Source organism: Lissotriton vulgaris, chromosome 2_2 (assembly GCF_964263255.1).
Source record: "Lissotriton vulgaris chromosome 2_2, aLisVul1.2, whole genome shotgun sequence".
In the NCBI taxonomy this organism is placed as follows: Eukaryota; Metazoa; Chordata; class Amphibia; order Caudata; family Salamandridae; genus Lissotriton; species Lissotriton vulgaris.
In genome coordinates this window covers 331,629,096-331,655,505 of record NC_141688.1, presented here as the reverse complement: position 1 = coordinate 331,655,505, position 26,410 = coordinate 331,629,096, and the positions used below count along the sequence as shown (strand labels likewise).

The 26,410-nt window shown below is 50.0% G+C and overlaps 1 protein-coding gene across 1 annotated transcript in view; it reads right to left on the bottom strand.

Moving 5' to 3' along the window:
* NUP160 (nucleoporin 160) overlaps window positions 1-26,410 on the bottom strand; it is a 498,934-nt gene that overhangs the window by 119,710 nt on the left and 352,814 nt on the right. The window contains exon 28 of the mRNA XM_086959753.1: window positions 12,417-12,577. Coding sequence (XP_086815879.1) covers window positions 12,417-12,577 — 161 coding nt within the window. The remainder of the gene's footprint in view (window positions 1-12,416; window positions 12,578-26,410) is intronic.

Genomic DNA, 26,410 nt, shown 5'->3' with positions numbered 1-26,410 from the left:
TTAAACTTTAGCCATGTAGGACTCCTATGGCTACGAGGTTCGCGGGCCGCCAACTAAGGCTTGGCGGGCCGCCAACTAAGGCTTGGCGGGCCGCCAGCGGCCCGTACTATGAGTACCCCTGCTCTAGGGGAATGTTACCTAGGAAAGCCATGGATGCCCCTAAGTTGCGTGTGGAATGCGCTCTTGGGGAACTGTTAACGTGCGTTTAGCTTTTTGATAACAGATCTGTTTGCACTTAACAATCCATCTGGCTATACTTGATTTGGAAATGGGGTTGCCTTTGTGTTGTGGAGAGAAGGCAACAAACAGTTGTTTAGTCTTTCTAAAATCTTTTGTCCTGTCGATGTAATACAGGAGAGCTCTTTTAACATCTAAGGTGTGCAGTGCTTGGTCTGCCACAGAATCAGGATTTGGGAAGAAAACTGGCAGTTCTATGGTTTGATTAATGTGGAACTGCGACACCACCTTAGGCATGAATTTAGGGTTGGTACGTAGCACTACCCTATTAGCATGAATCTGTATGAAAGGCTCTTGAATAGTTAGGGCTTGAAGCTCACTAACTCTTCTTAGCGATGTTATTGCTACTAGAAAAGCCACTTTCCATGTAAGAAACTGTATCTCACAAGAGTGAAGAGGTTCAAAGGGTGGTCCCATCAGTCTGGTGAGAAATATGTTTAGATTCCAGACAGGTGAAGGAGGGTGCCTGGGAGGGATCACTCTCTTGAGTCCTTCCATAAAAGCCTTAATGCCAGGCACCCTGAAAATGGAAAGATGCTGCCTGTTTTGAAGATATGCTGCCATGGTGGCTAGATGTATCCTGTTGAAACTATATGTCAGATTGCATCTGTATAGATGCAACAAATAACATATGATGTTTTGCGTGGACGCATCTAGCGGATCAATATCATTATTGGAACAGTACATGACAAATCGCTTCCATTTGGCCGCATAGCATGCCCTAGTTGTAGGTCGTCTTGCCTCCTTGATGATGTTCGTACAGTCAGGGGGCAAGTTGAGGTAGCCAAACTATGACCTCAGGAGCCATATTGCAAGGCTCAACTGTTGCGGATCTGGGTGCTGAATGTCTCCATGGTTCTGAGTGAGGAGACTGGGCGTGAGGCACCACTGAAAGTTCCAGGAACGTGGTGTACCAGGCCTGCCTTGCCCACGTTGGAGCAACCAGGATGAGCGTCATGGAGTGCTGCCGCAGTTTGTGCGCCACCAGCGGTATGAGTGAGGCTGGAGGAAAAGCATACGCAAATCTGCCTGACCAGTTCATCCATATCGCATTGCCCCGAGACTGCGGGTGTGGGAACCTGGCGGCGAAGGTTTGGCATTTTGCATTTTCCTTTGTGGCGAATAGGTCTATCTCTGGATGACACCACTTCTGGAAATATGGTTGGAGCACCGAAGGGTGTATCTCTCACTCGTGCATCTGATGGCTGTGCCTGCTGAGCAGGTCTGCCATCTGGTTGTCCTTGCCTGGGATATGTTCCGCCATGAGGAACATGTTCCTCTGAGTAGCCCACTTCCACATGCTCAGGGCTAGATGAGACAGTTGCGGAGAGTGTGTGCCTCCCTGCTTTTGGATGTAATACATGCCAGTCATGTTGTCTGTCGGGATCAGCACGACCTTGTTGCACAGGTGCAATTTGAATGCCTTCATCGCCATGAAGATTGCCATCAGCTCCAACAGGTTGATATGCATCTTCTGCTGCTGCGTCGTCCATAGTCCCTGCACGGTGTAATGGAGGACATGCGCTCCCCAGCCCTGGAGAGATGCGTCCGTTGTTAGCACTATTTGTGGGACAGGCTCTTGGAACGGTCGTCCCCTGCAAAGGTTTTGTGGATTCCACCAATGCAGAGAGTTGTATGCACGACCGGTCACCAAAACTAGGTCTTTTAGATGCCCATGAGCCTGGTTCCACTGTCGTGCCAGGCACTCCTGAAGCGGACGCATGTGTAGCCTTGCGTACGGGACTATGACGATGCAGGAGGCCATCATACCTATCAGCTGCATGAATACCTGCGCTGGGAGTGAGTGTTGGGGCCTGAATTTCTGAATTAGCAATTGCATGCTGTTGACTCTGGCAGAGTTTAGCTGCGCTGTTGCTGACAGAGTGTTTATTGTTGCACCTAGGTACTGTTGTACATGTGCAGGTTGAAGGTATGGCTTTGGGTAATTTAGTGAAAATCCTAGACTGTGTAGGAGGTGAATCGTGCGGGACATGTGGCTGGCACACTGCTGGGCTGACTTTGCTTGGACAAGCCAGTCGTCCAGGTAAGGATAGACATGGATGTGTTGTCTCAGAAGGTGCGCAGCCACAGTCGCTAAGCACTTGGTGAACACCCTGGGGGCAGTAGTGACCCCGAAAGGCAGGACCTTGAACTGGTAATTATGGTTGTTGACGGTGAACCTGAGATACTTCCTGTGACCTGGGTGAATGGAAATGTGGAAATATGCATCCTTCAGGTCCAGGGTTGCCAGAAGTCCCCCTGACTGAGCAATGGTAGAACTTGCTGTAAGGTTAACATGTGAAAATGTTCTGACAAGATGTACTGGTTCAGGGGTCTGAGGTCTAGAATGGGCCGCAGGGAACCGTCCTTTTTTAGGATCAAGAAGTACAGTGAGTACACCCCTGTACCTTGCTGTTCTAAAGGCACGAGTTCTATGGCCCCTTTTTGCAGCATGGAGAGTACTTCTTGCTGCAATAAGTGCATGTGCTCTGCGGACATAGGACGGTGCCTTGGAGGTATGTTGGGAGGAGTGGAGGTTAGTTCCAGACAATAGCCATATTGTCTCACCCTCCTGTTTGTGGTAATGCCTTCCCAGACCGGCAGGAACTGCTGGAGTCTTCCCCCGACCGGTGTTATGTGGTCTGGGGGCAGTGACAAGGCGTCACTGTTTACTGGTGGCGGAGGATCTGAAATTGTTATTTCCACGTCCTCTGCCTTTGGTGATGTTCCCACGATATCCACCCCTGTTATTCTTGTTATAGGTGGTCTGCGTGCTCCCCTTGTTGTATTGGGCTTGCTGCAATGCTTGACCTCTAGAGGCTCGCCTATTACCGGAGCGACGAAAGGAACTGCCCCTGAACTGCTGTGACTGCAGAGCCTCCATGGATTTTGCTGTCTCAGTGTCTTTTTTCAATCTTTTCAAGGGTCGTGTCTACATCAGGACCAACAAGAAAGTCAGGGTTAACTGGCTGATTGAGCAAAGTTGTTTGTATCTCTGGTTTGAAACCAGAGATGCGGAGCCAGGCATGACGTCTCAGCATTACGCTAGTGTTGATGGCCCTAGCTGCTGTGTCTGCGGCATCGAGTAGACACATTTGATGGATGCATTTGAAATCAACTTTCCTTCCTGTATCAGCATTTCTGCTCCCTCCTTATAAACATCAGGCAGGTGTTGCATTAGCTGCTCTAACGTGTCGTAGTGAGCCCTATCTTATCTGACTAATAGGGCCGGTGTATTTGAGATCCTCCATATATTAGCCGCTTGAGCAGCTACACGTTTGCCAGAAGCTTCCAAGATTTTGGATTCTTTGTCCGGAGGAGGAGCATCACCACTTGTCTGAGAGTTTGCTCTCTTGCGAGCATTAGCCACTACTACGGAGTCCAATGGGAGCTGGCCCTTGATGTACGTAGGGTCCACAGGCGCAGGCCGGTATTTTCTTTCAACCCTTGGGTTTACAACCCTTGCCCTTGTGGTCTCCTTGAAAATGTCAGTAGCATGTTTCAGGACACCCTTTAGCATAGGCAATGTCTTTACTGATCTTTATGAGGTGGAGAAAGTATCGAACAGAATGTCCTCCTCCACTGGGTCAGCGTGCATTTCCACGTCATGGTTAATTGCCGCCCATTCAATTAAAGCATTAAACGCCGCCGTGTCTTCAGTAAGCAATGTTTTGACATTATAGGACTGAGTATCAGGCTTAGTGTGTGGCTCATCAGGGTCAGTCCAGGGTTGAGGTTCCTCCTGATCTGCGTCAGCAGGATAAGTAAATTCATCCTCATCGTAACCTTCCCCCACATCCTCGTTGGTGCGTGTGGGAGAATAGACATAGTGCTGTGTATATGACTCCACAGGTTCAAAAAGAACAGGTGAAGTGGCAGAATCCCTTTTTCTTTAGAGAGGGATTTTGTATGACTCCAAAGGATGTTCTGGAGCGATTTTGCGTTTATGAATGGCGAGCCTGCCAGAATCGGAGTCGATGAAGAGCTTCGAACTACGATCGCCGCCTAGTGTTGGGTCCGGATGATTGCACTTTGTTGTCCTGGAAGAGTCTTCGAAGTATCACGAGATAGGTGGCTCCTCCCCTGGACTACAGTGCGCATGGGCATCCTCTCCATGCTCAGATTGTTTTTAGCCATTGTGGCCGAGATGGAGTGAAACTCAGTGAATGATGACATGCTAGAAGTATGTGTGAATTCTGCAGCTGCTACAGGCGCCGGGGAGGAGGGCGGGCGATATGAATGTCAGCAGCCCTACATGCCAAGAACAGATGCATACTGGTAAGTAGCATATTCCGTTCGAGGAATGTGGGTTGCTGAATTCATATCTGTGCATAGACTGAATAGCAGTATCTCCTCTAGCGGTGGTCACCTGTGCCAGCTGCAGCAGTTTGAAAAGAGTTTTGAGGACAGCCTGTCCTATAGCAGCTTGCTGTTTTGCTTGCACGTCTACACAGTAGTGTTTAGTGAAAGTGTGTGTGGTAGACCATGTGGCTGCTCTACATATGTCTTCAAGAGGAATATTCCCTGGGAAAGCCATGGATGCCCCCATTTTACGCGTAGCGTGTGCTCTTGGGGGGACGGTTAAAGTGCGTTTAGCTTTTTGATGGCATAGTTGAATGCATTTAACTATCCATCTGGCTATCCCGGATTTTGAGATAGGATTACTTTTATGTTGTGGCGAAAGAGCAACAAACCGTTGCTTTGTTTTCCAAAATGATTTAGTCCGGTCAACATAATATAGCAGAGCTCTCCTTACATCTAGTGTGTGTAGGGCTCTTTCAGCTACTGACTGTGGGTTTTGGAAGAAAACTGGCAGTTTTATCGATTGATTGATATGGAAAGTAGATATGATTTTTGGGATAAACTTAGGGTTCGTTCGAAGTACTACCTTATTTGCATGTAATTGCATGAAGGGTTCTTGAATAGTTAGTGCTTGAAGCTCACTTACTCTCCTGAGGGAGGTGATGGCAATCAAGAATGCCACCTTCCATGTTAGAAATTGCAATTCGAATGAGTGGAGTGGTTCGAAGGGGAGGTCCCATAAGTCTGATAAGTACCACATTTAAGTTCCAGACTGGGTAAAGGTGGGTGCTTTGGAGGGATTATCCTTTTAAGACCCTCCATAAAAGCCTTGATTGGTGGCACCCTAAACAGGGAAAGGTGTTGTTTGTTCTGGAGATATGCTGCGAACGCAGCAAGATGTAGCCTTATAGAAGAGTATGCTAGATTGCATCTTTGAAGATGCAAGAGGTAACAGATAATGTTTTGGATGGAAGCATCTAATGGATTGATTTGGTTATTGTTGGAGTAAACAACAAATCTTTTCCATTTAGCTGCATAGCAAGCTCTAGTAGTTGGCCGTCTTGCCTCCTTGATGATGTTCATGGAATCAGGAGGTAAGTTAAGGTATCCGAACTCTAAGCCTTCATGAGCCAGATCGCTAGGTTCATCCGATTGGGATCTGGGTGCCTGATTTCTCCATGGTTCTGTGTTAGCAGTTGTGGCGAAAGGCGCAGCCTTTGGTGGGGAACTACTGGAAGTTCCAGGAACGTTGTGTACTATGGCTGTCTTGCCCATGTGGGGGCAACTAGGATCATTGTGAGTAACTGCTGACGTAGTTTGCGTGCCACCAGCAGAATCAGTGGAGCTGGTGGAAAAGCAAGCGCAAATCTGCCTGACCAGTTCATCCATATCGCATTGCCTAGTGACAACGGATGTGGGAACCTGGCGGCAAAGAACTGGCATTTTGAGTTTTCGTTTGTGGCAAAAAGATCTATCTCTGGGTGCCCCCGTTTCTGGAAGAATGGTTGGAGAACATGGGCGTGAATCTCCCATTTGTGTAGCTGTTGGCTATGTCTGCTTAACAGATCTGCGATCCGATTGTCTTTCCCTGGAAGGTGTTCTGCTAGGGGGAAAATGTTTCTTGGAATTGTCCACCTCCATATGCTCTGTGCTAGGTGAGACAGCTGTGGAGAGTGTGTCCCTCCTTGTTTCTGGATGTAGTACATGGCTGTGATGTTGTCCGTCCGGATCAACACGGCCTTGTTGTACAAGTATTTCTGAAAGGTTTTCATTGCTAGAAATACTGCTAGCAACTCTAGTTCGTTTATATGCAGTGTCTTTTGCTTGACTGTCCAGAGCCCTTGGACTGTGTATTGAAGGAAGTGGGCTCCCCAACCTGTCAGTGATGCGTCTGCTGTTAATACTACTTGTGGAACCGGCTCTTGGAACAGTCGCCCCTTGGAAAGGTTTTGTGGGTTCCACCACTGCAGAGAGTTGTGAGCGCGACTGTCTACCAACACTAGGTCTTTTAGTTGTCCTTGAGCCTGGTTCCATTGCCGTGCTAGGCATTCCTGCAATGGACGCATGTGGAGTCGGGTATGAGGGACAATGAATATGCAGGAGGCCATCATGCCTATGAGCTGCATGTTGGCTATCCTGGCTGAATTTGGATATGCCTTTGCTACTGAGGTGTCTACTGTAGCCCCCAGATATTGCTGTATGTGGGAGGGCTGTAGATGTGATTTTGGGTAAATTTATGGAGAAACCCAGGCTGTGTAGCAGCTGGAGTGTCTGAGACGTATGGATTGCATATTGCGCGTACGAGTTTGCTTTTATGAGCCAATCGTCCAGGTATGGAAATACGTGAATGTGTTGCTTTTTGAGGTGTGCTGCTACTACCGCTAAACATTTTGTGAAAACTCTTGGAGCTGTGGTTACCCCGAAGGGCAGAACTTTGAACTGATATTGTTGACCTTCTATTGTGAACCGGAGGTATTTCCTGTGAGCTGGATGTATAGGGATGTGAAAATATGCATCTTTGAGGTCTAATGTAGCAAGAAAGTCGCCTTCTGGAGTAGCGGGAGTACTTGTTGTAGAGTAATCATATGGAAATGCTCTGAGAGTATGTATTGGTTTAGCGGTCTGAGGTCCAATATTTGTCTGAGGGACCCGTCCTTTTTGGGAATAAGGAAGTATAGGGAGTATACTTATGTCCCTTGGTGTTGGAAAGGGACTGGCTCTATGGCCCTCTTTTCCAGCATGCATTTCACCTCTTGTTGTAGCAGGGTGAGGTGTTCTTTGGACATAGGACGGTGTTTGGGTGGTATGTTGGGTGGAGTAAAAGTGAGTTCCAGGCAATAACCATACTGATTAATTTGTCTCACCCACCTGTCTGTGGTAATGGAGTTCCAGACTGGTAGGAATTGTTGGCCTCCGACTGGTGTTAGATGGTCTGGAGGTAGCGTGATGAAGTCACTGTTTGGTGGTAGTGGAGGCTCTGGTGTTATTGCTGCCGCGTCCTCTTCCCTTGTTATTGTTGCCCCAATAACCTCACCTGTTGGAGCCTTTGTTAAAGGAACCTTGGGTGTTGCTTTTGTATGTAGAGGGAGTCTGTGAAGTGTTGCCTCGTGCGGTGCCTCTGTAGGAGGAGCGACGAAAGGAACCTCTGTGTTGTTGAAACTGCAGTGCGCCCATAGATTTAGCAGTTTCGGTATCTTTTTTCATTTTGTCTAAAATGGTGTCTACTGCAGGGCCAAACAGGAAGTCTTGATTAACTGGTTGGTTGAGGATGGTGGATTGCACCTCGTTCTTAAAACCAGACATGCGTAGCCACGCGTGTCTGCGTAGTAATACGCTAGTATTAATGGACCTGGCTGATGTGTCGGCTGCGTCAAGTGCACATTTAATGGAAGCATTAGTTATAAATTTGCCTTTCTGTATGAGGTCGTTAGCCTGAGCTCTGAAGGGTCTGGCAGGTGTTGCAGTTAACCTTCAAGCTGGTCATAGTATGCTCTATCGTAGCGAGCCAGTAGAGCCTGTGTGTTTGCAATCCTCCATGAATTAGCAGCCTGTGAAGCTACTCTTTTGCCTGAGGCTTCTAATATTTTAGGCTCCTTGTCAGGAGGGGGAGCATCTCCTGTTTGTGAGTTAGCTCTCTTTTGAGCGTTTGCTACTACTATTGAGTCTGAAGGCAACTGGCCTTTAATATAAGTAGGGTCTGTAGGGGCCGCCTTATATTTCTTCTCAATCCTGGGATCGAGTACACGTGCTCTGGCTGGATCTTTGAATATGTCTGGCGCGTGTTTTAGTACTCCTTTTAACATAGGAAGTGTCTTGACATTCTTCTTAGAGGTAGGAAAAGTGTCAAATAGAAAATCTTCTATCGGGTCAGAGTGCATGTCGACCTTGTGGTATTTTGCTGCCCTATCTAGCAGTTGGTTAAAAACAATGGTGTCGTCGGTAGGCGACGGCGTTGTAGGGTATGGGGAGGTGTCAGGGATTGGTTGTGTGTCATATGGATCATTCTGGTCCTCCCATGTGTTATCCTGTGGATGTGGATCCTCTGGTTCATTAAAATCATCCTGAGGATCTTCCCCCATGTTATCCTCATCATTATAGTCTGAATGTGTAGGAGAGTAGGGCACAAAAGGCATATTAGGATAGAAAGGAGGAGGAGTAAAAGGCCTAGAGGGACATGTCCCGAAGTCTTTTTGCTTTGGAGGAACAGGGGAAGAAGTGTCAGTGTCCAATGGTCTCTTTTTCCGGTGATAAACTGTAACTTTTGCTGTATTAGGGTCTATATACAGTTTAGATTGTTCCTCAGTTAGTGGATCAGGATGGAAGAGTTCTTCCTCAACTGTCCGCGGCTTTGGCGCCGATGTTTTTGGCTTACAGACTTGTTTGTGGCCTTTTGGCTCGAGGGCCTTCGGTTGTATAGTTTTTTTCGGCTCGACTGTTGCTTTGGGTCGGTAACCTTTTTTGGTTCGGCGACTTTGTTTGGGTCGAACTGCCTCAAACCCCGTCCCCCGCCCGACAAAGCAAACAGCAACAACAACCACCTCCAGTGCATCCTCCTAAACACCCGCTCCGTTCACAAGCACACCATCGAACTCTGGGACCTCCTTGACTCAACAACACCTGACGTCGCCTTCCTCACGGAAACCTGGATGAACGCCTCCTCAGCCCCCGACATCGCCATAGCCACCCCGGATGGCTACAAAACCACCCGGAAGGACCGATCAAAAACAAAACAGGAGGATGAATTGCCATCATCTACAGGAACACCATCAGCATCACGACCAACGCCGAAGACACCATCTCCTCCACCGAACACCCTAATTTCCAGATCCACACTGACCCCCAGACCACCCTCAGAGGAACACTCATCTAAAGACCCCCGGGACCACGCACACAATTCAGCGAAACCATCGCCGACGCCATCAGCCCGCACACCCCAGCCTCACCAGAATACATCCTCCTACGAGACCTGAACTTTCACCTGGAGAACAACAACACCGACACCCTGCTCGACAATCTGGCAAAATTCCGACTCAAGCAACTGGTGGACACCCCCACCCAGCTCGCTGGCCACACCCTCGACGCCATCTTCACCGCCAGTAACCACGTCGCCTTCAACCACTCCACAGGACTACACTGGACCGACCACAGCTGCATACATTTCACATTCAAGAAGTCTACATCTCACCACCACTCGCATCGGATCCCTTGCAGATGCTGGAGCAAAGTCACCACTGACCAGCTTACCACGTCACTGAGCCAGAACCCACATGCTGACACCAACATACCCGAAACCAAAGGCGCAGCTCTCAACTTCGCACAATGGATCACCCACTGCGCCGACGACCTCACTCCACTGAAAAACTCCAACAGCAAAACCACCTCCACAAAACCCTCATGGTACACAGACTCCCTCAAAACCGCAAAGAGAACCTGCCGATCACTTGAAAATACCTGGCGCCAAGAATGTACAACAGAAAACATGGCAGCCCTCAAGGGCGCCACCCGCGAATAGCATCAGCAGATCCGGAACACCAAGAGAACATCGTTCAATGAGCGACTGGACAACAACACCTACAACAGCAAGGAACTCTTCAGCATCGCCAAAGAGCTCTCCAACCCCCAACGCCAGCAACAACGACATCACCCCTTCACAAGACCTCTGCAACTCCCACGCCACGTTCTTCCACCGCAAAATTGCAGACATACACGACAGCTTCTGACCCCAAACTCCACTCCAGGACAGCAAACCAATGACCCCCGGCATCACCATCGACTCCTGGACCTCCATCAGCATTGAAGACACCACCCATGTCATGAGCACCATCCACTCCGGCTCCCCGTCCGACCCATTCCCCCACCACATCTTCAACAAAGCCGGCACCACCATCGCACCCCACCTGCGGAACGTGAAACCGCTCCTTCACGTCGGCGACCTTCCCTGAAAGCTGGAAACATGCAGAGATCAACGCCTCCTGAGGAAACCCTCAGCAGACCCCAAGGACCTCAAGAATTTCAGACCCATCTCGCTCCTCTCCTTCCAGGCTAAAGTCATCGAGAAGACAGTCAACAAACAGCTGACTGCATTCCTCAAGGCCAAGAACTCGCTCGACTTCTCCCAGTCCGGATTCCAAGCACCGAGACCGCCCTCATCGCAGCCACAGACGACATCAGAACCCTGATAGACAACGGGGAAACAGCTGCCCTCATCCTCCTGGACCTCTCAGCAGCCTTCGACACCGGATGCCACCGAACTCTAATACACCGCTTCAGCAACACCGGAATCCAAGGAAAGGCCCTGGAATGTATCAACTCGTTCCTGTCCGAAAGAACCCAGAGAGTCTGCCTCCACCCCCTTCCGCTCCACGGCCACCAAGATCATCTGCGGCGTCCCTCAAGGATCCTCACTCAGCCCAACACTCTTGAATATCTACATGAACCCCCTCACCCACCATCGCACGAAAACACAACATCAACATCATCTCCTACGCTGACGACACCCAGCTGATACTATCCCTCAACAAGGACCCAGCCACCACCAGAACCAACTTCCAGGAAGGGATGAAAGAAGTAGCAGACTGGATGAAGCACAGCCGTCTCAAGCTCAAGACGGAAGTCCTCATCCTCGGACAGTCCCCATCTGCCTGGGACAACTCCTAGTGGCCATCGGCGCTGGGAACCGCACCGACACCCATGGACCACGCACGCAACCTGGGCTTTATTCTGGACTCCTCCCTCACGATGACCAAACATGTCAACGCCGTCTCATCCCCATGCTTCAACACCGTGAGAATGCTTCAAAAGATCTTCTGGTGGATCCCGGTGGAAACCAGAAGAACAGTCACCCAGGCCCTAGTCATCAGCCGACTGGACTACGGGATCGCCCTATCCGACTCTCGTTCTACACCCCCACCCGCCAGCTTCGCTCCACCAGCCTCGCCCTCGCCATCCATTGATTATTTGACGACCTGTTTCGGACCGACCGGCGCTTTTGGTTCGATACGTTTTTTATGTTTGACTGCTTTTTTCGGCTCAAGGTTTTTGGTCGAGTCAATGCCTTTTTTCGGTTTGACGGGCTATGTGGTGTGATTCTGTTTTTGTTGATCAACACTTTTTTGGATCGACGGCCTTCTTCAGGTCAGCTGTTCTTTTTGGATCGACGACCCATTTTGGTTCGAGGCTCTTCTTTGGCTGGATAGCTTTTGACTCGATAACCTTTTTGGGCGGGCGACCTTCTTTGGTTCGACCACCTTCTTCGGTTCGACAACCTTTGGTTCGGCGACCCTTTTGGGGTCGAGAACCTTCTTGGGGAGAATGTTACTCGGTCCTGGGCTATCAGAAGGCTTGGTTTTGGGCTTCGGAGCAGAGCCGGTAGGCGGAGCTCCTGAAGGAGCTTGTCGATCTCGGCTAAGGCCTTTAGGCGATGCTTCGACCGGAGCCTTAGGTTTTGGGCTAAGCGGTGTTGGGGTCTGTGTACTCCCTTTTTTGCCCTGGCGTGATCTGGTCTAGTGTTGGGTCCGGGTGATTGCACATTGTTGTCCTGGAAGAGTCTTCAAAGTATCACGAGATAGGCGGCTCCTTCACTGGACTACAGTGCGCATGGGCATCAACTCCATCCTCAGATTGTTTTTAGCCATTGTGGCCAAGTATCTTCTGATATATCAAAGACTCTTCCAAGACAAAAGTGCAATCATCCGGACCCAACACTAGGCGGTGATCTATGCGAAGATATGAATTCAGCAGCCCACATGCCTCGAACCAAACATTTATCACTTGTTAAAAGTTCTCCTGGATATGGCAAATACAGTGACTGTGTTCCAACAAAGATCTCATAGTGTGAGCCCATGAACACTATACAATATAAGCTGTAAAAGTCTTACCGTTGCTCCAGATGAAGGACGCACAATCCAAGCATACTCTGGACGAATCAGCCGTAGGCAGTTGAGAGATGCAAGATACGAATTAACTTGTTTCTGAAGCCCTCGGAGGGTTCGAACTTCACGGCCCAGACGCATCCCGTACTCAAACATCACAGTTCCAGCTGAGGGTGAACAATGAGGTAAAAGACAGACAATTAGGATTTGTGACCTTGCAACAAATGGTATTACGCAAAGGGTCCGGACCGTGAGGAACAACCATAACAGCACAAGCAGTGCAACAGTTTTGTCACCATAGCCACACCCCAAAACGGATTGACTGCGGGATACATGTGTCAACTTAGCCCATCATCTGTGAGCACAGACTCAGTTGCAAAAAGGGTGTCAGACACAGTCCCCCGAGCACATTCTCTACTTACATCTATGGAAACATCTCCTGGAGCATGCACTTGTATACAATAAACTTGCCACAGCTCCAGAGTGCCCAGTCTCAGTTTACATCTGTCAGACGACAGCCCCATTCTGCACAGACTCACCTTTGCAATACATTTGCTGCTAGAGCACAGCCCCCCAAAAGCCTAGTCTTTCAGGTTGTGTCAGGAAAACCAAAAAGCACAGATTCCGACTCGAAATAAACGGGCCAGCAAACCACAGAAATGTCTTTCCTTACTTTCTACAGAGATGTACCCTGAGAAGCATATAATGAACTTTGCAACAGCTGTATCAGCACAGTCAAGAATCCCCTTTGGGGAGGCAGTCTCCAGCTCTCCCCCAGTGAAGAGAAGCCCAGGACCCATAACTGGAGTCCCTTGCCTTCATCGTGTTAGGAACAACTTACAAGGATCACAAAAGGAGAACTGTAAAGTGAGTACATTTGCTTAGTCTCTTTTGGGCTAAGCTGGTGCTGTCCTTCTCGGACAGGACAGCTTGCCCCTACGCCCTTTCCTGTTACACTCCCAAAAACTGTACAACTGATGGGTGTGGGAAGAACAATGTATTCCTTTCAACCAGTGTTCACTCCCTTGTTATTAAAGGAACCCACAATCAGCTTTTCCTTTGCTTTTGTCCAACTTCTTTGGCAACGCGAGCAACTGTTGGCCTAGAACAGAGGTCAAACACAATAAGATGATGGACGGAGTGCGGAAACTTTCCAGATACTCACCCCTAGTAACTATTAAATCTGTGTTGAATCCATCATGGTTGTCCTGCTCACTTCGCCGCCCCAGTTCAGACCCAGCCATATGTACAACCGTCTTGACCCTGCGCCTCATGGGTCTACAATTAACATCTAGAACAGTCAGACCTGGTCTGAGTGTGGTTCCGAGGCTCCAGAGGCTGCAGAGTCCGGCCAGCCGCTGGGATTGGAGGCTTCTCTCCGATAACACCAAAGAGGCTCGCTTCATGTAGGACCACAAAACACCACGTCTGGGTCTAGGACCAAGATGGAGGATCCTACGTTATGCTTTGTGATGAAAGGCAGCCTTCCACTGACCTACATGTCACCTGCCAGAAAGATTGCACAACACATGGGACGTGCAAAGGACTCCGACACATGGGACGTGCAAAGGACTCCGACACATGGGACGTGCAAAGGACTCCGACACATGGGACGTGCAAAGGACTCCGACACATGGGACGTGCAAAGGACTCCGACACATGGGACGTGCAAAGGACTCTAGGGCAGACTGACAGACGGAGCCTTCCTAGGAGACATGACACAGGGACCGTCCCGCTGCCTGGCTGGATACTAAACACCAAGAGGAGCATCATCTGGGTTGTGGAGCTGCCTCATTTCCTTCAGAGAGTGAACAAGCATTGGCAAAACAAATGTCTTGCCTCCTCATGAGCTATTGACTCTGCCAATGTCTTCAGCCATGTTATACAGCAGCGTGAATGCTGTTTTGCATGATTAAAAGTTAGTGGCGTAGGGTAGAGGGGCACAGGGTAGTGAGTTTTGATTGGTTCAGAGTAGAGTTGTGCAGAATGGCATAGATAGATGTAGGAAGCTTGTTTTTCATGTATTATACCAACATGAGGTACACTGTGTAGAAAGTCCAAATTACCCTTATTGGCTTGAAGGGCTTACATTAATAATCCCACACTCTCTTTTGGGGTAGTGTGGGTGAGCAGTTTAGACTTATCAGAGTTTAGTGTTAAGCATTTGTTGCAAAAACTTAATAAACTAGGCTAAAACTTGAGAAGAAACTAAAGACCAATTTAGGAGAAAAAAACGGTATCTTTTAATATATTTTTTAAGACTAAGACATAGAAAGAGGCTGCAGAAAGGGACTTGGTGACAAGTCTGTGAGCCCCCCCCCCCTCCGTTTGGAGGTCAGCTCGTGAGGATATTGGGAGCAGAGGGGCGCAGTCGGTTTTTGGACCCAGGCCAGAGAGCTCAGCAGCAGGGGGTTTTCGTCAGCTGTTCCCATGTGAAGGCACTCCTGGTTCTCGGTCAGAGATTCAGAGGGCAACAAAACAGGGTCACTCTCTGTGCTGGCCTCTGTGGTGCTGAGGTCCTTCGACGGCTGGTTGGTCTTTGCGGCGTTTGAGTCCGGATTGGACTACAAACAAGCCTTGGTTGCTGCAAGGTGTCTGATCCGCAGGGTACTGGTGCAGGACAAATCCTTGGTGCCCTGGCATCTCCAAACTTGCTAGAGAGAGAGAGCGACAGATCCAACCGTCTGGAGCACAGTGACCTCCTCCCGGGTGGCTGCTGAGTCGATGGACCCAGTGGTCAGCAGATTGGTGAACCGGACGTTGTGGTCGGTATCTGCAGGTTGAAGGGAAGTGGCTCCTCCACTTCAAGGGAGATCCTGAGTTCGTGGCGTAGTGCTGGAAGCCATCCAAAGCTTTTGGAGAATGCCCAGCTGCAGGACGAGTCGGGTTGTCTGGAATAGTTGTTGTGACAGCGGCAGGCAGGCAGTGTTTGTCGCCATAGTCCACAGTTCTTGCTTCTTCTGCACTTCTTTGTCCTTCTTTTGTCAGGTGAATTTGTGCTCCTAGTGCCAGGGAGACACCTAAATCCTGAATCTAAGGGCATTAGAGGTAGTGAAGGGCAGTAGCCAATGGGCTAGTTACCCTTGGGGGTCACAGTGCCCCCTCTATGACAACTTCCTGTGGGGAGTGGGCATAACCGCAGCCCAGAGTTCCGAACTAAACCAAAATCAAGATCATTTACACCCAGAAGGCATTCTACTCATTTTGTGGCGGACGGCCCATTTCCAAATGGCTTGACCTAGCAGTGACATTTGGAGTGTGTCCCCCCCCACACCCTCTGTTTTTGTATACAGTACATAGCTGTTGTGTTGTCGGTGCGGACTAGGACAGCTTTGTCTAGAAGGTGAATTTGAAATGTTTTGAGCGCTAGAAACACTGCTAGCAGCTCTACATGATTTATGTGGAGAGACTTTTGGTTTTGACTCCACGTGCCCCGAATTGTGTGATTCTGCAGATGAGCCCCCCCCAACCAGTGAGCGACGCGTCTGCTGTTAGCACGGTCTGTGGAACAGCGCCTATGAAGGGCCGCCCTTTGGATACATTTTGTGGGTTCCACCACTACAGAGAGCGATGGGTGCGGCCGTCTACCAACACCAGATCGGTCAAATGACCCTGCGACTGGTTCCACTGACTCGCTAAGCATTTCTGGAGGAGATGTATGTGAAGCCATCCATGGGGGACAATTGTAGGAAACTGGCTCTATATATACACTACACCAAAGTGAGGTACAGTGTATGTATAGAGTCCAAGTGACCCCAGAGGTTTGGCAGAGGCTGAAGTTAGATCTAACCTTACTCTCTAAGTAGTAGCTTGGTCGAGCAGTAAGGCAGTACCAGAGGACAGTGTTAAGCATTTGACGTTTAGACTCAGTCAGCAAATGGTTTCACACACAAGAACTGAACTGTAGGCCAATTGTTTTAGATGAAAAAATATACAGCTTTATTTTTAGAACCAAGCAAGCCTAGTGCAGGTAAGCATTAAATACTTTTCAGTAATAAGTTGCTAACTGTAGAACAGTTTGAAAATGCAATAGGAATTGTACTTTGCTTGATTTACAGGGGATGCAGTAGGTTGCAATACTTAGTGAATACAGTACATTGGAATGAATATCCTTTTTCAGTAAATTACAGGTAAGTTACTTCTACGTTACTTTTCGAACTCAATTCTGGATACCTGGATTCCGCACTGGGACATTTACTGCAAACAGGTGAGTAAATAAGTTTTGGTTATTCGTGCAATTTTTAAACAATATTTTTAGGTTTCAAAACTCCACACATATACACTTTTTGGGAGAAAACTGTCTGTTATTCTATTGAGGAAAAACAGGCTAACGGGTCAAAGATAAGTTATTGACTGTGGGAGCAAAGCTCCTGGGGTTTAGCTCAGGGCAAATGGGGAAACAAAGTAGCACAAAAGGTGCACCCTCAGTGGCACTGGGGTGGCCGGGTGCAGCGTGCTGTTACAGCACCGGGCACCCTGTTTGCTAAGGAGAGACTCTGGTCGAAAGAAACACTGCAGGCTCGGGGACGAAGATCTTCTGGGTGCGACCACCACTTCGAGGGGTAAGTTGGGATGCCTTGGGTTGGCTGGGCACCGTCGGTTTCGGCACACAAGGCCGTTGGGCATCGGGTGCAGGGGTGCCTTTTGGCATCATAAAGTCTTACCTGCTCTTGGACGCGGTAGAGGGGATCCTCTGGATTGAGGCTGCAGGCGTCGGCATGGGTCATGAGGCAGGTCTAGCATCTCCGGATCTTGGGTCACAATCGCCGGGGAGACCTCCTCGTCGTGTTTTTCCACTTGAGCTCGAGCCAGATGCAGAGTGGGATGGATTTGCGGTGTCCGGCCGTAGTCAGAGGTTGCTCTTGAACAAACCCGGTGTTCATGGGAGAAGCAGTCTTTGGAAGTGAATGCAGGCAGGTCCTCCGTGGATTTTGAGGTTGCTGGCTGCAGGACACATCGGGATTTCGCAGGAGCAGGCTCGAGGGGAGACAGGCCTATAGGTTTGGGGCCAAGTCAGTGGGCGTCATCCACTTGTTAGCTGTGCACAATTCTTTAGTCCTTCTTCTAATCTTCTTCCTTGTCCTTTCTGGATCTGAGGAAGCGAGGTTCAGGGTTCCCACTAAATACTAGATTTAGGGGTGTTACAGGCAATGGGTCCCTTCCTTGGGGGTGGGTACACCCCTTATCGTGCCAACCTCCAGTGGGAGGGGGGCAGGAGCCTTCCCCTGGTTGGCTGGGTCCCTCATCCTCAAGATGGCTGGGACTGAGAGTTGTGCTTCTCCTCGCCTCCCCCACCTGAGGGATGGAGTTGGCAGAGGTGGGCACACCTCTCCCCATCATTGTTTTTCCCGCTGGTTCTCCTGCCCAAAGTATGGGGCAGAACGAGTGGGGACCAGTTGCTGAAAGCAGCAAGTGGTCTGCGGAAGCTCACAAAGGCGATATGCCTTTGAAGCTTCCCATTCATGAACCCTGCCCATCCTGGGGGAGGAGGCTTGGCAGAGATGCCAATTGGTTTAGGCTTCAATGCAGTTTTAGGGAAGGAACACAGGCCCTGGGCACCTGATTGGCAGGCGCCCAGGGAACGCTCAGTCAGAGGACATCGGCAATTCAGCAAAAAGTGGGGGACAAACCATGCAAGAAAGATGGCACTTTCTCACACCTGTACCGTATGAAGATGTCCTGTGCCACCTCAGGACGTAATCACCATTTGTGATTCGCTAAACTTTGCCTGTAGAGTTCACCCACCCTGGTGTTTAAAGATCCTACAAGGTCATTCACTTGATGCTCGAGCCAACTCAAGAGGCACAGAGACTCTTGGTTCAGAGCCCAGGACCCAAATCCACCCTGCTTTTTGCAATACCACATGGTGGTGATATTGTCACTGCACTGACCTTCCCTTTATGGATTCCTGGAAGGCATTTAATGCCAGAAGCACGGCCTGCAACTCCAACATATTTAAGTGGAGCTGGGTTTTGCCAGAGACCCTTGATCTCAACTTTTCCCAAATAACCTCCTCGGCTCAACAGTGACTCATCTGTCTCCACAGTCCGCTCTGGGTATATAAGGGAGAGGAGTCTGCTGCTGGTCAGGTTTCGGTCTAGCAGCCACCACTGCAGATGTTGTGCAGTCTCCTCTGAAACCTTTTTGATATCTGACAGGGTTCCTTGGTGCCAAACCTACTGAATTCCGACCCCTTTCTGGAGCACACATATGCTACTTGGTTAAGTGCATAAGCAGGATGCATGAGGCCAGCAGTGTCGCGTTGTGGCGTATCCGCCGTCCCGAGCGGCCTCTACTCACATGTAGGCATCGGGATCCTCACTTCCGGGCGGAAGTGAAGTCCCGGTCTAGTTCTTTGGAACTTTAAGCACTTCCGGGGGAAACGCTTAAACACTGCGTTTCCCGCCGGCTCTATGCTTCTGATCCTGTCCTGAACCTGAACGGAGCCCAGAAGACGCTGCTGACTGCTCCCTGGCTTCTGCCCTCGCCGCACTGTAAACGCTTGCCTGGGGATTCTACTATGGAACGTGTCCACGCAGGAGCGCTGCTGGTGCCTTTCCATGGCAGTATCTCAGCGCTTGCAGTAAGCTTCTACTTTTGTGAGTATCAGCGCAGGAGCGCTTTGAGTCCTGGTTATGGGCCGCGCTACAGCGCTTACCCTTGGCATCCACATCAGGTTAACCCCGCGCAGGAGCGCTGCTTTTTGTTTGTTCTGTCCCCTACACCGCGCTAGAGCGCTTTATTCTTGGTTACCCTTCACAGCGCAGGAGCGCATTGTTTATTTGTATGTTGTAAGTATAGGAGCGCTTGATACTTGGTGGTTAAATACTTTGTTCCCCAATCACCACGCAGGTACCTCTTGCTTGTACATTGGTTTGCCTTATACCGCGCAGCAGCGCTAAGTACTTGGAGGTTGTGCTTGTTTACCCTTTATCCGCGCAGGAGCGCTTTATTCTTGGTTACCCTTCACAGCGCAGGAGCGCATTGTTTATTTGTATGTTGTAAGTACAGGAGAGCTTGATACTTGGTGGTTAAATACTTTGTTCCCCAATCACCACGCAGGTACCTCTTGCTTGTACATTGGTTTGCCTTATACCGCGCAGGAGCGCTCAGTACTTGGAGGTTGTGCTTGTTTACCCTTTATCCGCGCAGGAGCGCTCAGTACTTGGAGGTTGTGCTTGTTTACCCTTTATCCGCGCAGGAGCGCTTTTCCTTGGTTAATTACAGTAGCGCATGGGCGCTTGCCTTTGTTCTCCTTTCACTCCTTGGTTACAGAGTCCACATGAGCCATGGTGAGTCTATGGAGCAAGTGCTCCTTCCTGCATGTGATTAGTGGTCTACCCTGAAGTGGGAGGTGTGGTATATCCTGATTGGGTCCTTCTTGTCTCCCCAGTTATTGAAAGATCCTTCTCTGCTCCACAACCACCAAGACATCATTCCTTTGTTGGCTCCCTGCCCTGGTTCCTTCCCATCCCTGCTGGGTGACACTCTCCGCACGGGTCAGGTAGGTACAGGAACGGTGGCTCTTGTCGTCTCTGCGGAATCTCTTCACAAGCAAAGGTGAGTCTTGTGGGGCACCCGACAAGCAGGCAAGGAAGACTCAGCTGCTCTCACCAAAATCTAGGACCAAGGCTGAAACATCAGGATCATAACCCAAATGTCCAGGACTCGCTGCTCTGGTCAAAGGCCTAGAAATGCACAGTGTGCAGTAGAACGCCTATCAAAGGAAGTCTCGAAAAAGGAGCCAGGTGAGACTGCGGCTCGTTGATCAAGAACCCCAAAGATGTCTGAGGTTCCCCATCATATGGAGGTGGTCTACCACAGACTGGTGAGCCCACCTTCAACGAGTGGTCAAAGTAGGAGAAATCTAGTATCCCCAACCTCAGATCTTGGAAGAAGTGAGTGTACCAGCACCATCACTTAGCAGTGCCTCTACGCCAGCTCTCTGGAGGAGCCTAAAAAGGGTTAGAGCTGCTAAGGAAACTGCTGGGCTGGGGATGAAAGGCTCAAGGAAGGCACTGTGGCCCTGCTTCCTTTGCAGCGTTCGAGGGCCGAACCAGCCTTTTTGCCACAGAGGCAGGACCCAACAAAAGGCATCCATTGGAGACGCCTGCACGTCCCCAGAGACGTCAGTAGATCGTATGCACGTGTGGCGGCAAAGCATCACACTAGTGCCCACTGCCGCCCACAAACCGCCAACAGTATCCAGTCCTGCCCTAATGACATTGTGCTGCATCCTGGCGGTCAGGGTTGAAACTCCACCGGGACCGCTGGCAAGATCTCACGGCCATGGCCCACAGGGAATGCATTGAACAGCCTCTTAGAGGGACGGCACTCACTGACCTCCATGCCGAGCTGGCGGTAGAGAACGTGGTTAGAGGCGTCAGACCCGAGAGCAGAGGACGGCCCGGGACCAGGGTTCGATTCCCGGCGCGGCAGGTTTCTGGACCAGGGTTAGCGGACTCGATAATTCTCTCGCCCCGGTGCCCACTCTGATCAGCGATCACACTCGGCAACTCTGGGCATTAGCTTGCCTCATCTTCACTAACGGCCCCACCAGACCGCCGGGGATGCCTGGTCTCACCCTGGAGATACCCATTAAGGGACCATCTCTCAGGGAAGCCAGGAAGGGTTTCGCAGCGGTCGAAGCGCCTTGGGACCCTACGGGTAAGTAGTGCGCTATATAAATGCCTATACATTTACATTTACAATGCCTCGATACTTTGACTTAATGTCTAGAGGAGTCATGAGGACTGCCGGTGGGAGCTTAGACCGCAAAACTGTCAGGAGTCAGGGGCGGTGTAAGAAAATCTATGACGCTGGGGCACCTGCCTGTTCACTGGCGGGCATGAGCATGGCTTCGCCCACACGCCCTACAGGAGTCAGTCAGGGAATCATGAGATGGAAGTAAGGGCTCAGATGAGGTTGGGCTTCAACTGAAGGGAGAGGTTAGTCCAGGACCTCAGCTGCACGTATAATTACGACGGCAAATGATGCACTCACCTTCACTGCGTGTGCAACCAAAACAATGTCAGGAGAGGGATCCGGCACAGTGTTCTCCTGCAAGTCCATCTAGCTAACAATCATCATGGTGCGGGGGTAACTCATCCCCTCCATCGTTATCAGGTTAAACAGAATCCAAGCTAAAAGGATGAAGCCTCGGAGAAAGGCCTTGCGGAAACTGAAGTGTTTTGCCTGCATCAGAGCGTACAGGGACCAGGTGCACAGTGAGTGAAGTCAAGGCGCGACCTTAGTCGAAGCAGATTCAGCTCTAGGTTGAACATTGGAATCAGCAGAGACATGAACTCTAGTGACCCCACGCTGGTGCTGGAGGGACTGGTGCAGATCTTGGAGCCAGGATAGAAGTCTGCACTGTGTGAGAAAGTGGCTCTATATATACTAGTCGAGAATGAGGTACAGTGTGTATAGAGTCCACAGTCTCCAGAGGTTTGGCAGAGGTTAAAGTCAGGACTGACCTTACTCTCCAAAGTGGTAGCTTGGTCGAGCAGTAAGGCAGTACCAGAGGGCAGTGCAAAGCATTTGTTGTACACGCTCAGTCAGCAAAAGGTTTCACACACTCAAGGACTGAACTCCAGGCCAATGGTTTTTATATCCAAAGATATAGTTGTTTTATTTTTAGAACCAACAGGTATAAAAATATGCGTTGCTAGATAGGAGTACTCTCAGGTAGTTACTTAACAAGGAAGCAATAAAGTTTGTGCCCACAATGAACACAGTAGTGACAGTAAGCAACACAATTCTGAAACACGCTCTAGCATTGAGCTCAATGAGTTTATCGGATAAGTACAGTTGATTACTTTATGGATTACTTTGGTAGTTCCAGGACTAGATCCTAGATTCAGTCCTGGGGTCTAAGCTGAAACCAGGTTAGCAAAATCGTTTTAGGGACTGTAGTGATTTTCCAGGAATATAAAGCGGTTTTAAAACTTCACAATTAAAAACTTTTCACTGTAAAGCTGCAAATGTTATCCAAAGGGAGGAAATTCAGGTTGCAGGTTAAGTACGATGGCGTTACTTTTGTAAACCAGTACTGGGCTCCTGGGGCCAGCTCTGGGGTCTCAACTTAAAACAGGTAGGTGATTGCGTTTCAGTATTTCGTATGATTTTTAAAGAATATTTAAAGTTTTCAAAATTAGACACTTAGAAGAAATTTCAGAGAAAAGCATACAATGGATTCCTATGGAGAAAATACAGGTTACTGATAAACCCGGTAAAGATTACTTTTGTGGTTCAGTACTGGGCTACAAGGTAAAGTACTGGCTTCTCTCCTGATCACAGCTGAGTACTTCGGAATTCGGCTGATTTTATGAGAATATTTTCAGTTTCCAAAACTTCACACTTAGAAGATTTTTCAAGTCAAACCTGTCAATGTTATCCAGTGGCAGGTAAGTGAGTCACCGGTTTCCAGGTGAGTACTCAACTGGTGAAGTTAAGGTTCTGGGCATAGACTCAGGGGTCCCCCGAGTGTCAGGTAGGTACAGTTATTTCACCCCCAGCGGCACAGGGGCGGCCGGGTGCAGAGGTAGTTCGTCCCAATGATATCCAATGAGGGAAGGGGGCCTCCGGTAGGTGGCTGCTGGCTAGCAGGCCACGCGGCTGTGGGAGCTGGGCTCCTGGTCACTTGCCCAGGGCAAGGGGGGACGTAGGATAGGACAAAGGTGGCACAGCCAGCGGCACTTGGGCGGCAGGGTGCTTTTGAGCCGCCGGGCACTCAATGTTATCCAATAGGAAAGGTCAAAGGGGAACAAAGGCTGCAGGCTCGGGGAATGAGACGCTACAGGGGCGACCAGAGAGGTAAGTTGGGATCTTGGAGCACAGGTAGGTACCCCAAAGGGAGGCACAGGGGGCTGCAGGGCGCCGGGTGCAGGGGTGTCTCTGGGTGTCGGGAAAGCTTATCCTCAGCTGGTCACGGTTGGGGTGGCCCCTGGTTCTGAATCTGCAGGCGTCGTCTGGTTCGTCGAGGAGGGTCTTTGGGCTCTGGAATTCGGGTTCCAGTCGCCGGGGGACGTCCTCGTGGTCTTGGTTCCGTTGGGCTCGGCAGGTGCAGAGTGGGCTGGTCCGGAGCTTCCTGGCTGGCACCAGGTGGGTTGTTGCAGCAGAGCCTCTGCTGATGGGAGTCCCAATCTTTAAGAGGGTCAAGGCAGGCAGGTCCTCTGGGTGTCCCACGGTTGCTGTTCGCAGGAGTCGCTGGGATTAGGCTGGAGCAGTTTCCAGGATCAACAGGCCAGTAGGGCTGGGCCCAAGTCAGTTGTTGTCGTCCTGTGGTTAGCAGCTGCACGGCGGGTCTCCTTTTTGATCTTCTTTCTTCTCGGGATCTAAGGAAGGAAAGTTCCGGGAGCCCCTAAATACTGAATTTAGGGGCGTTACAGGTAGGGCAACGACAGGGACCAGTGGGTCCCTTTCCTGCGGTGAGTACACCCCCTAAACTGCTCCTCTCCTGTGGGAGGGGGGCAGGTGCCTAGCGGGGATTGGGCAGGGCTCCCCATCTTCAAGATGGCCGGAGCCCGGGGTGGTGCTTCACCTCGTCTCCCCCACCTGAGGGGTGGGGTTGGCACAGCCTGGCATCCCCCCCCCCCCCCCCCCCTGCCTGACCGTTTTTCCCACCAGTCTTCCCGCCAGAGTGGGGGTCAGGACTGGTGGGGGCTGATTGCTGGGTACAGCAAATGGTCTGGAGAAGCTCTCAGAGGTGGTATGCCTTTGAAGCTTTCCCCTGCCCATCCTGCGGGAGGAGACCTTGCACCTCGCCCAGAATGTGCACTGTTGAAGGCCCAGGAGAGCGGGGGGCTTTCCACCCAGTGGTCCAGCAACATGTCTGCTATGTGGCAGCCTCTGCAGCCACTCAGCCCAGACGTGGATGGTACGTTAGGTTTTTAAGATGCATCTCTAAGATGCCCTCTGGTGTATTTTACATTAAATCCCACACTGGCATCAGTGTGGGTTTAATGTGCTGAGAAGTTTGGTACCAAACGTGTCAGCCTTCAGTGGAGCCATTATGGTGCTGTGGAGTTCGTAATGACAACCTCCCAGCATCATATACTCTTAATGGCATCACTGCACTTACAGTGCCCAAGAATGGCCCTGGGTACTGTGGGGGTACAAGGCTCATGCACCTGTGCCCACACCTCTGGCATAGGGCACCCAGCTAGAGGGGTGACTGAAGTATGCCATGCCGACTCTGTTTGGTTCTGTACTCAGACACTCAGCCTGCAAAGGCAGTGGCCGGATGTCAGGGTACAGGGCCCCTGAGGGTGGCACAATAAGTGCTGCAGCCCTCAGGGATCTTCTCTGGTCACCATTCTCTGGGTACCTAGGGTACCATTTACTAGGCGCTGACAGGTGGCCAGAGATGCCAATTAGGTTTTAGTTTCAACACAGTTTTTGGGAAGGAACACAGGCCCTGGGAACCTGGTTGGCAGGAACCCAGGGCACACTCAGTCAAAGCACATCAGCAGTTCAGAAAAAAGTGGGGGCATACCAATGCAATAAAGATGGCACTTTCTCACTGGAGTTGTTGTATAAGAACCCAAGGAGGGTGCTAGGGGCTCCGATGGTACCTAGGACAGACCTGCAGCGGTAACTCGACTGGAGGCTCCTGTAAGTCCTTGGGGCCTAAACGCCAATCTCCACTAGAGAGAGGATGCTGCATCATGGCAAAGCTGCAGACTTTAGAAATGGAGAACACGATTTGAGTCCAGCGTCGACTTAACAACCTGCGAATGAGCAGATCGCTTAATCTCCTGGAGCCTTAAAAATAAATGAAAGAAAATAATCTTGCATAATATACATGGTGCTCATGTAAATCTATCCAATGCCCTTGGGCAGAGTTAGTGTGCAGCACCACCTCCTTAACAGCCTCAACCTGCTGAGGCGTGGCTGATGGCCACAACATTCAGGGAGCAATGGGACAAGCTGTGGAATTGGGATCTGGAGCAAGACATGTTGGCAGCTTGATGCACTCCGGACTACTCTTTGGACAAAGAGAAGCGGAATAGTTTTAAGTCTTGCTTCGACTTCCTGGGCTTCTTCTTAGGTTTAGGCTTCAACTTACCAACTGACCTCGACTGTGAAGTGGACCCATCACAGGTGCGGGAGCAAGTCCGAGCCCTTGACTTGGGAGCCGGACTTACAAGAGCTATGTGGCATCTTTTGGTGAACAGGGACTTACCACTACGCTTCACAGTCCTGGATCACCCTCAGGTGCATGAGGGAACATTCTTCGCATGACTTGGGAGTTGTAGACATAGGAACAGTCACAGCACAGATTGAAACCGTTAGTCTTCAATGGGGAGATGGGTCCTTGCACACTAGAAAAGATTTTAGAAGGAATTCGACAGACAAACGTAGTAGAGCTCCAGAACCACATTACAAGGCATTGGTGTGCAGGGGTGGCACAGATACTTGGGTCCTCTCCATCACTTCTGGGGCAGAAAGAGGTCAATCCAGAGCTGCAAGGCACCACCCAGCGCAGGAGCACTGCTGTGAAAACATCCAGATCCAGTATGGTGTCTGAGAAGTATTCATCGGAAAAGGGAGAAATAGAGGGAAGCAATATCAAAGTACAGAAATTACAGCAAGAACCTGGCAGAAATGAAAGCACTCGTGATTCCCACCCAAAGCGCTGGTATCACTATTGAGGAAAGACTAGGTTAGTCATTAAAATGTAGACACTGATCCTGAACACTGGTACCTTCTATAGATTTGCATTCTATTTGCATATATCCCCACATGTCAAGGTGGGAATCCTTCAGCGAGTACTCGTGTAATAGGTTATGTCTTGGAGTCTCCTGCGCTCCCCTTTCCCCTCCTCTCCGTGCCTTTCTACAATGCTTCCTTTGCTGTAACTCATAAATATACCACATGCAAGAGTCGAAAACTCAACATGGATGCATTTGAATCTAGTCAGATACCACCACTGAAGAGTCACACTTTTTTTTGTTGTTGAACTTTTTATTGATGCAATTGCAATTGCAATTGCAGAA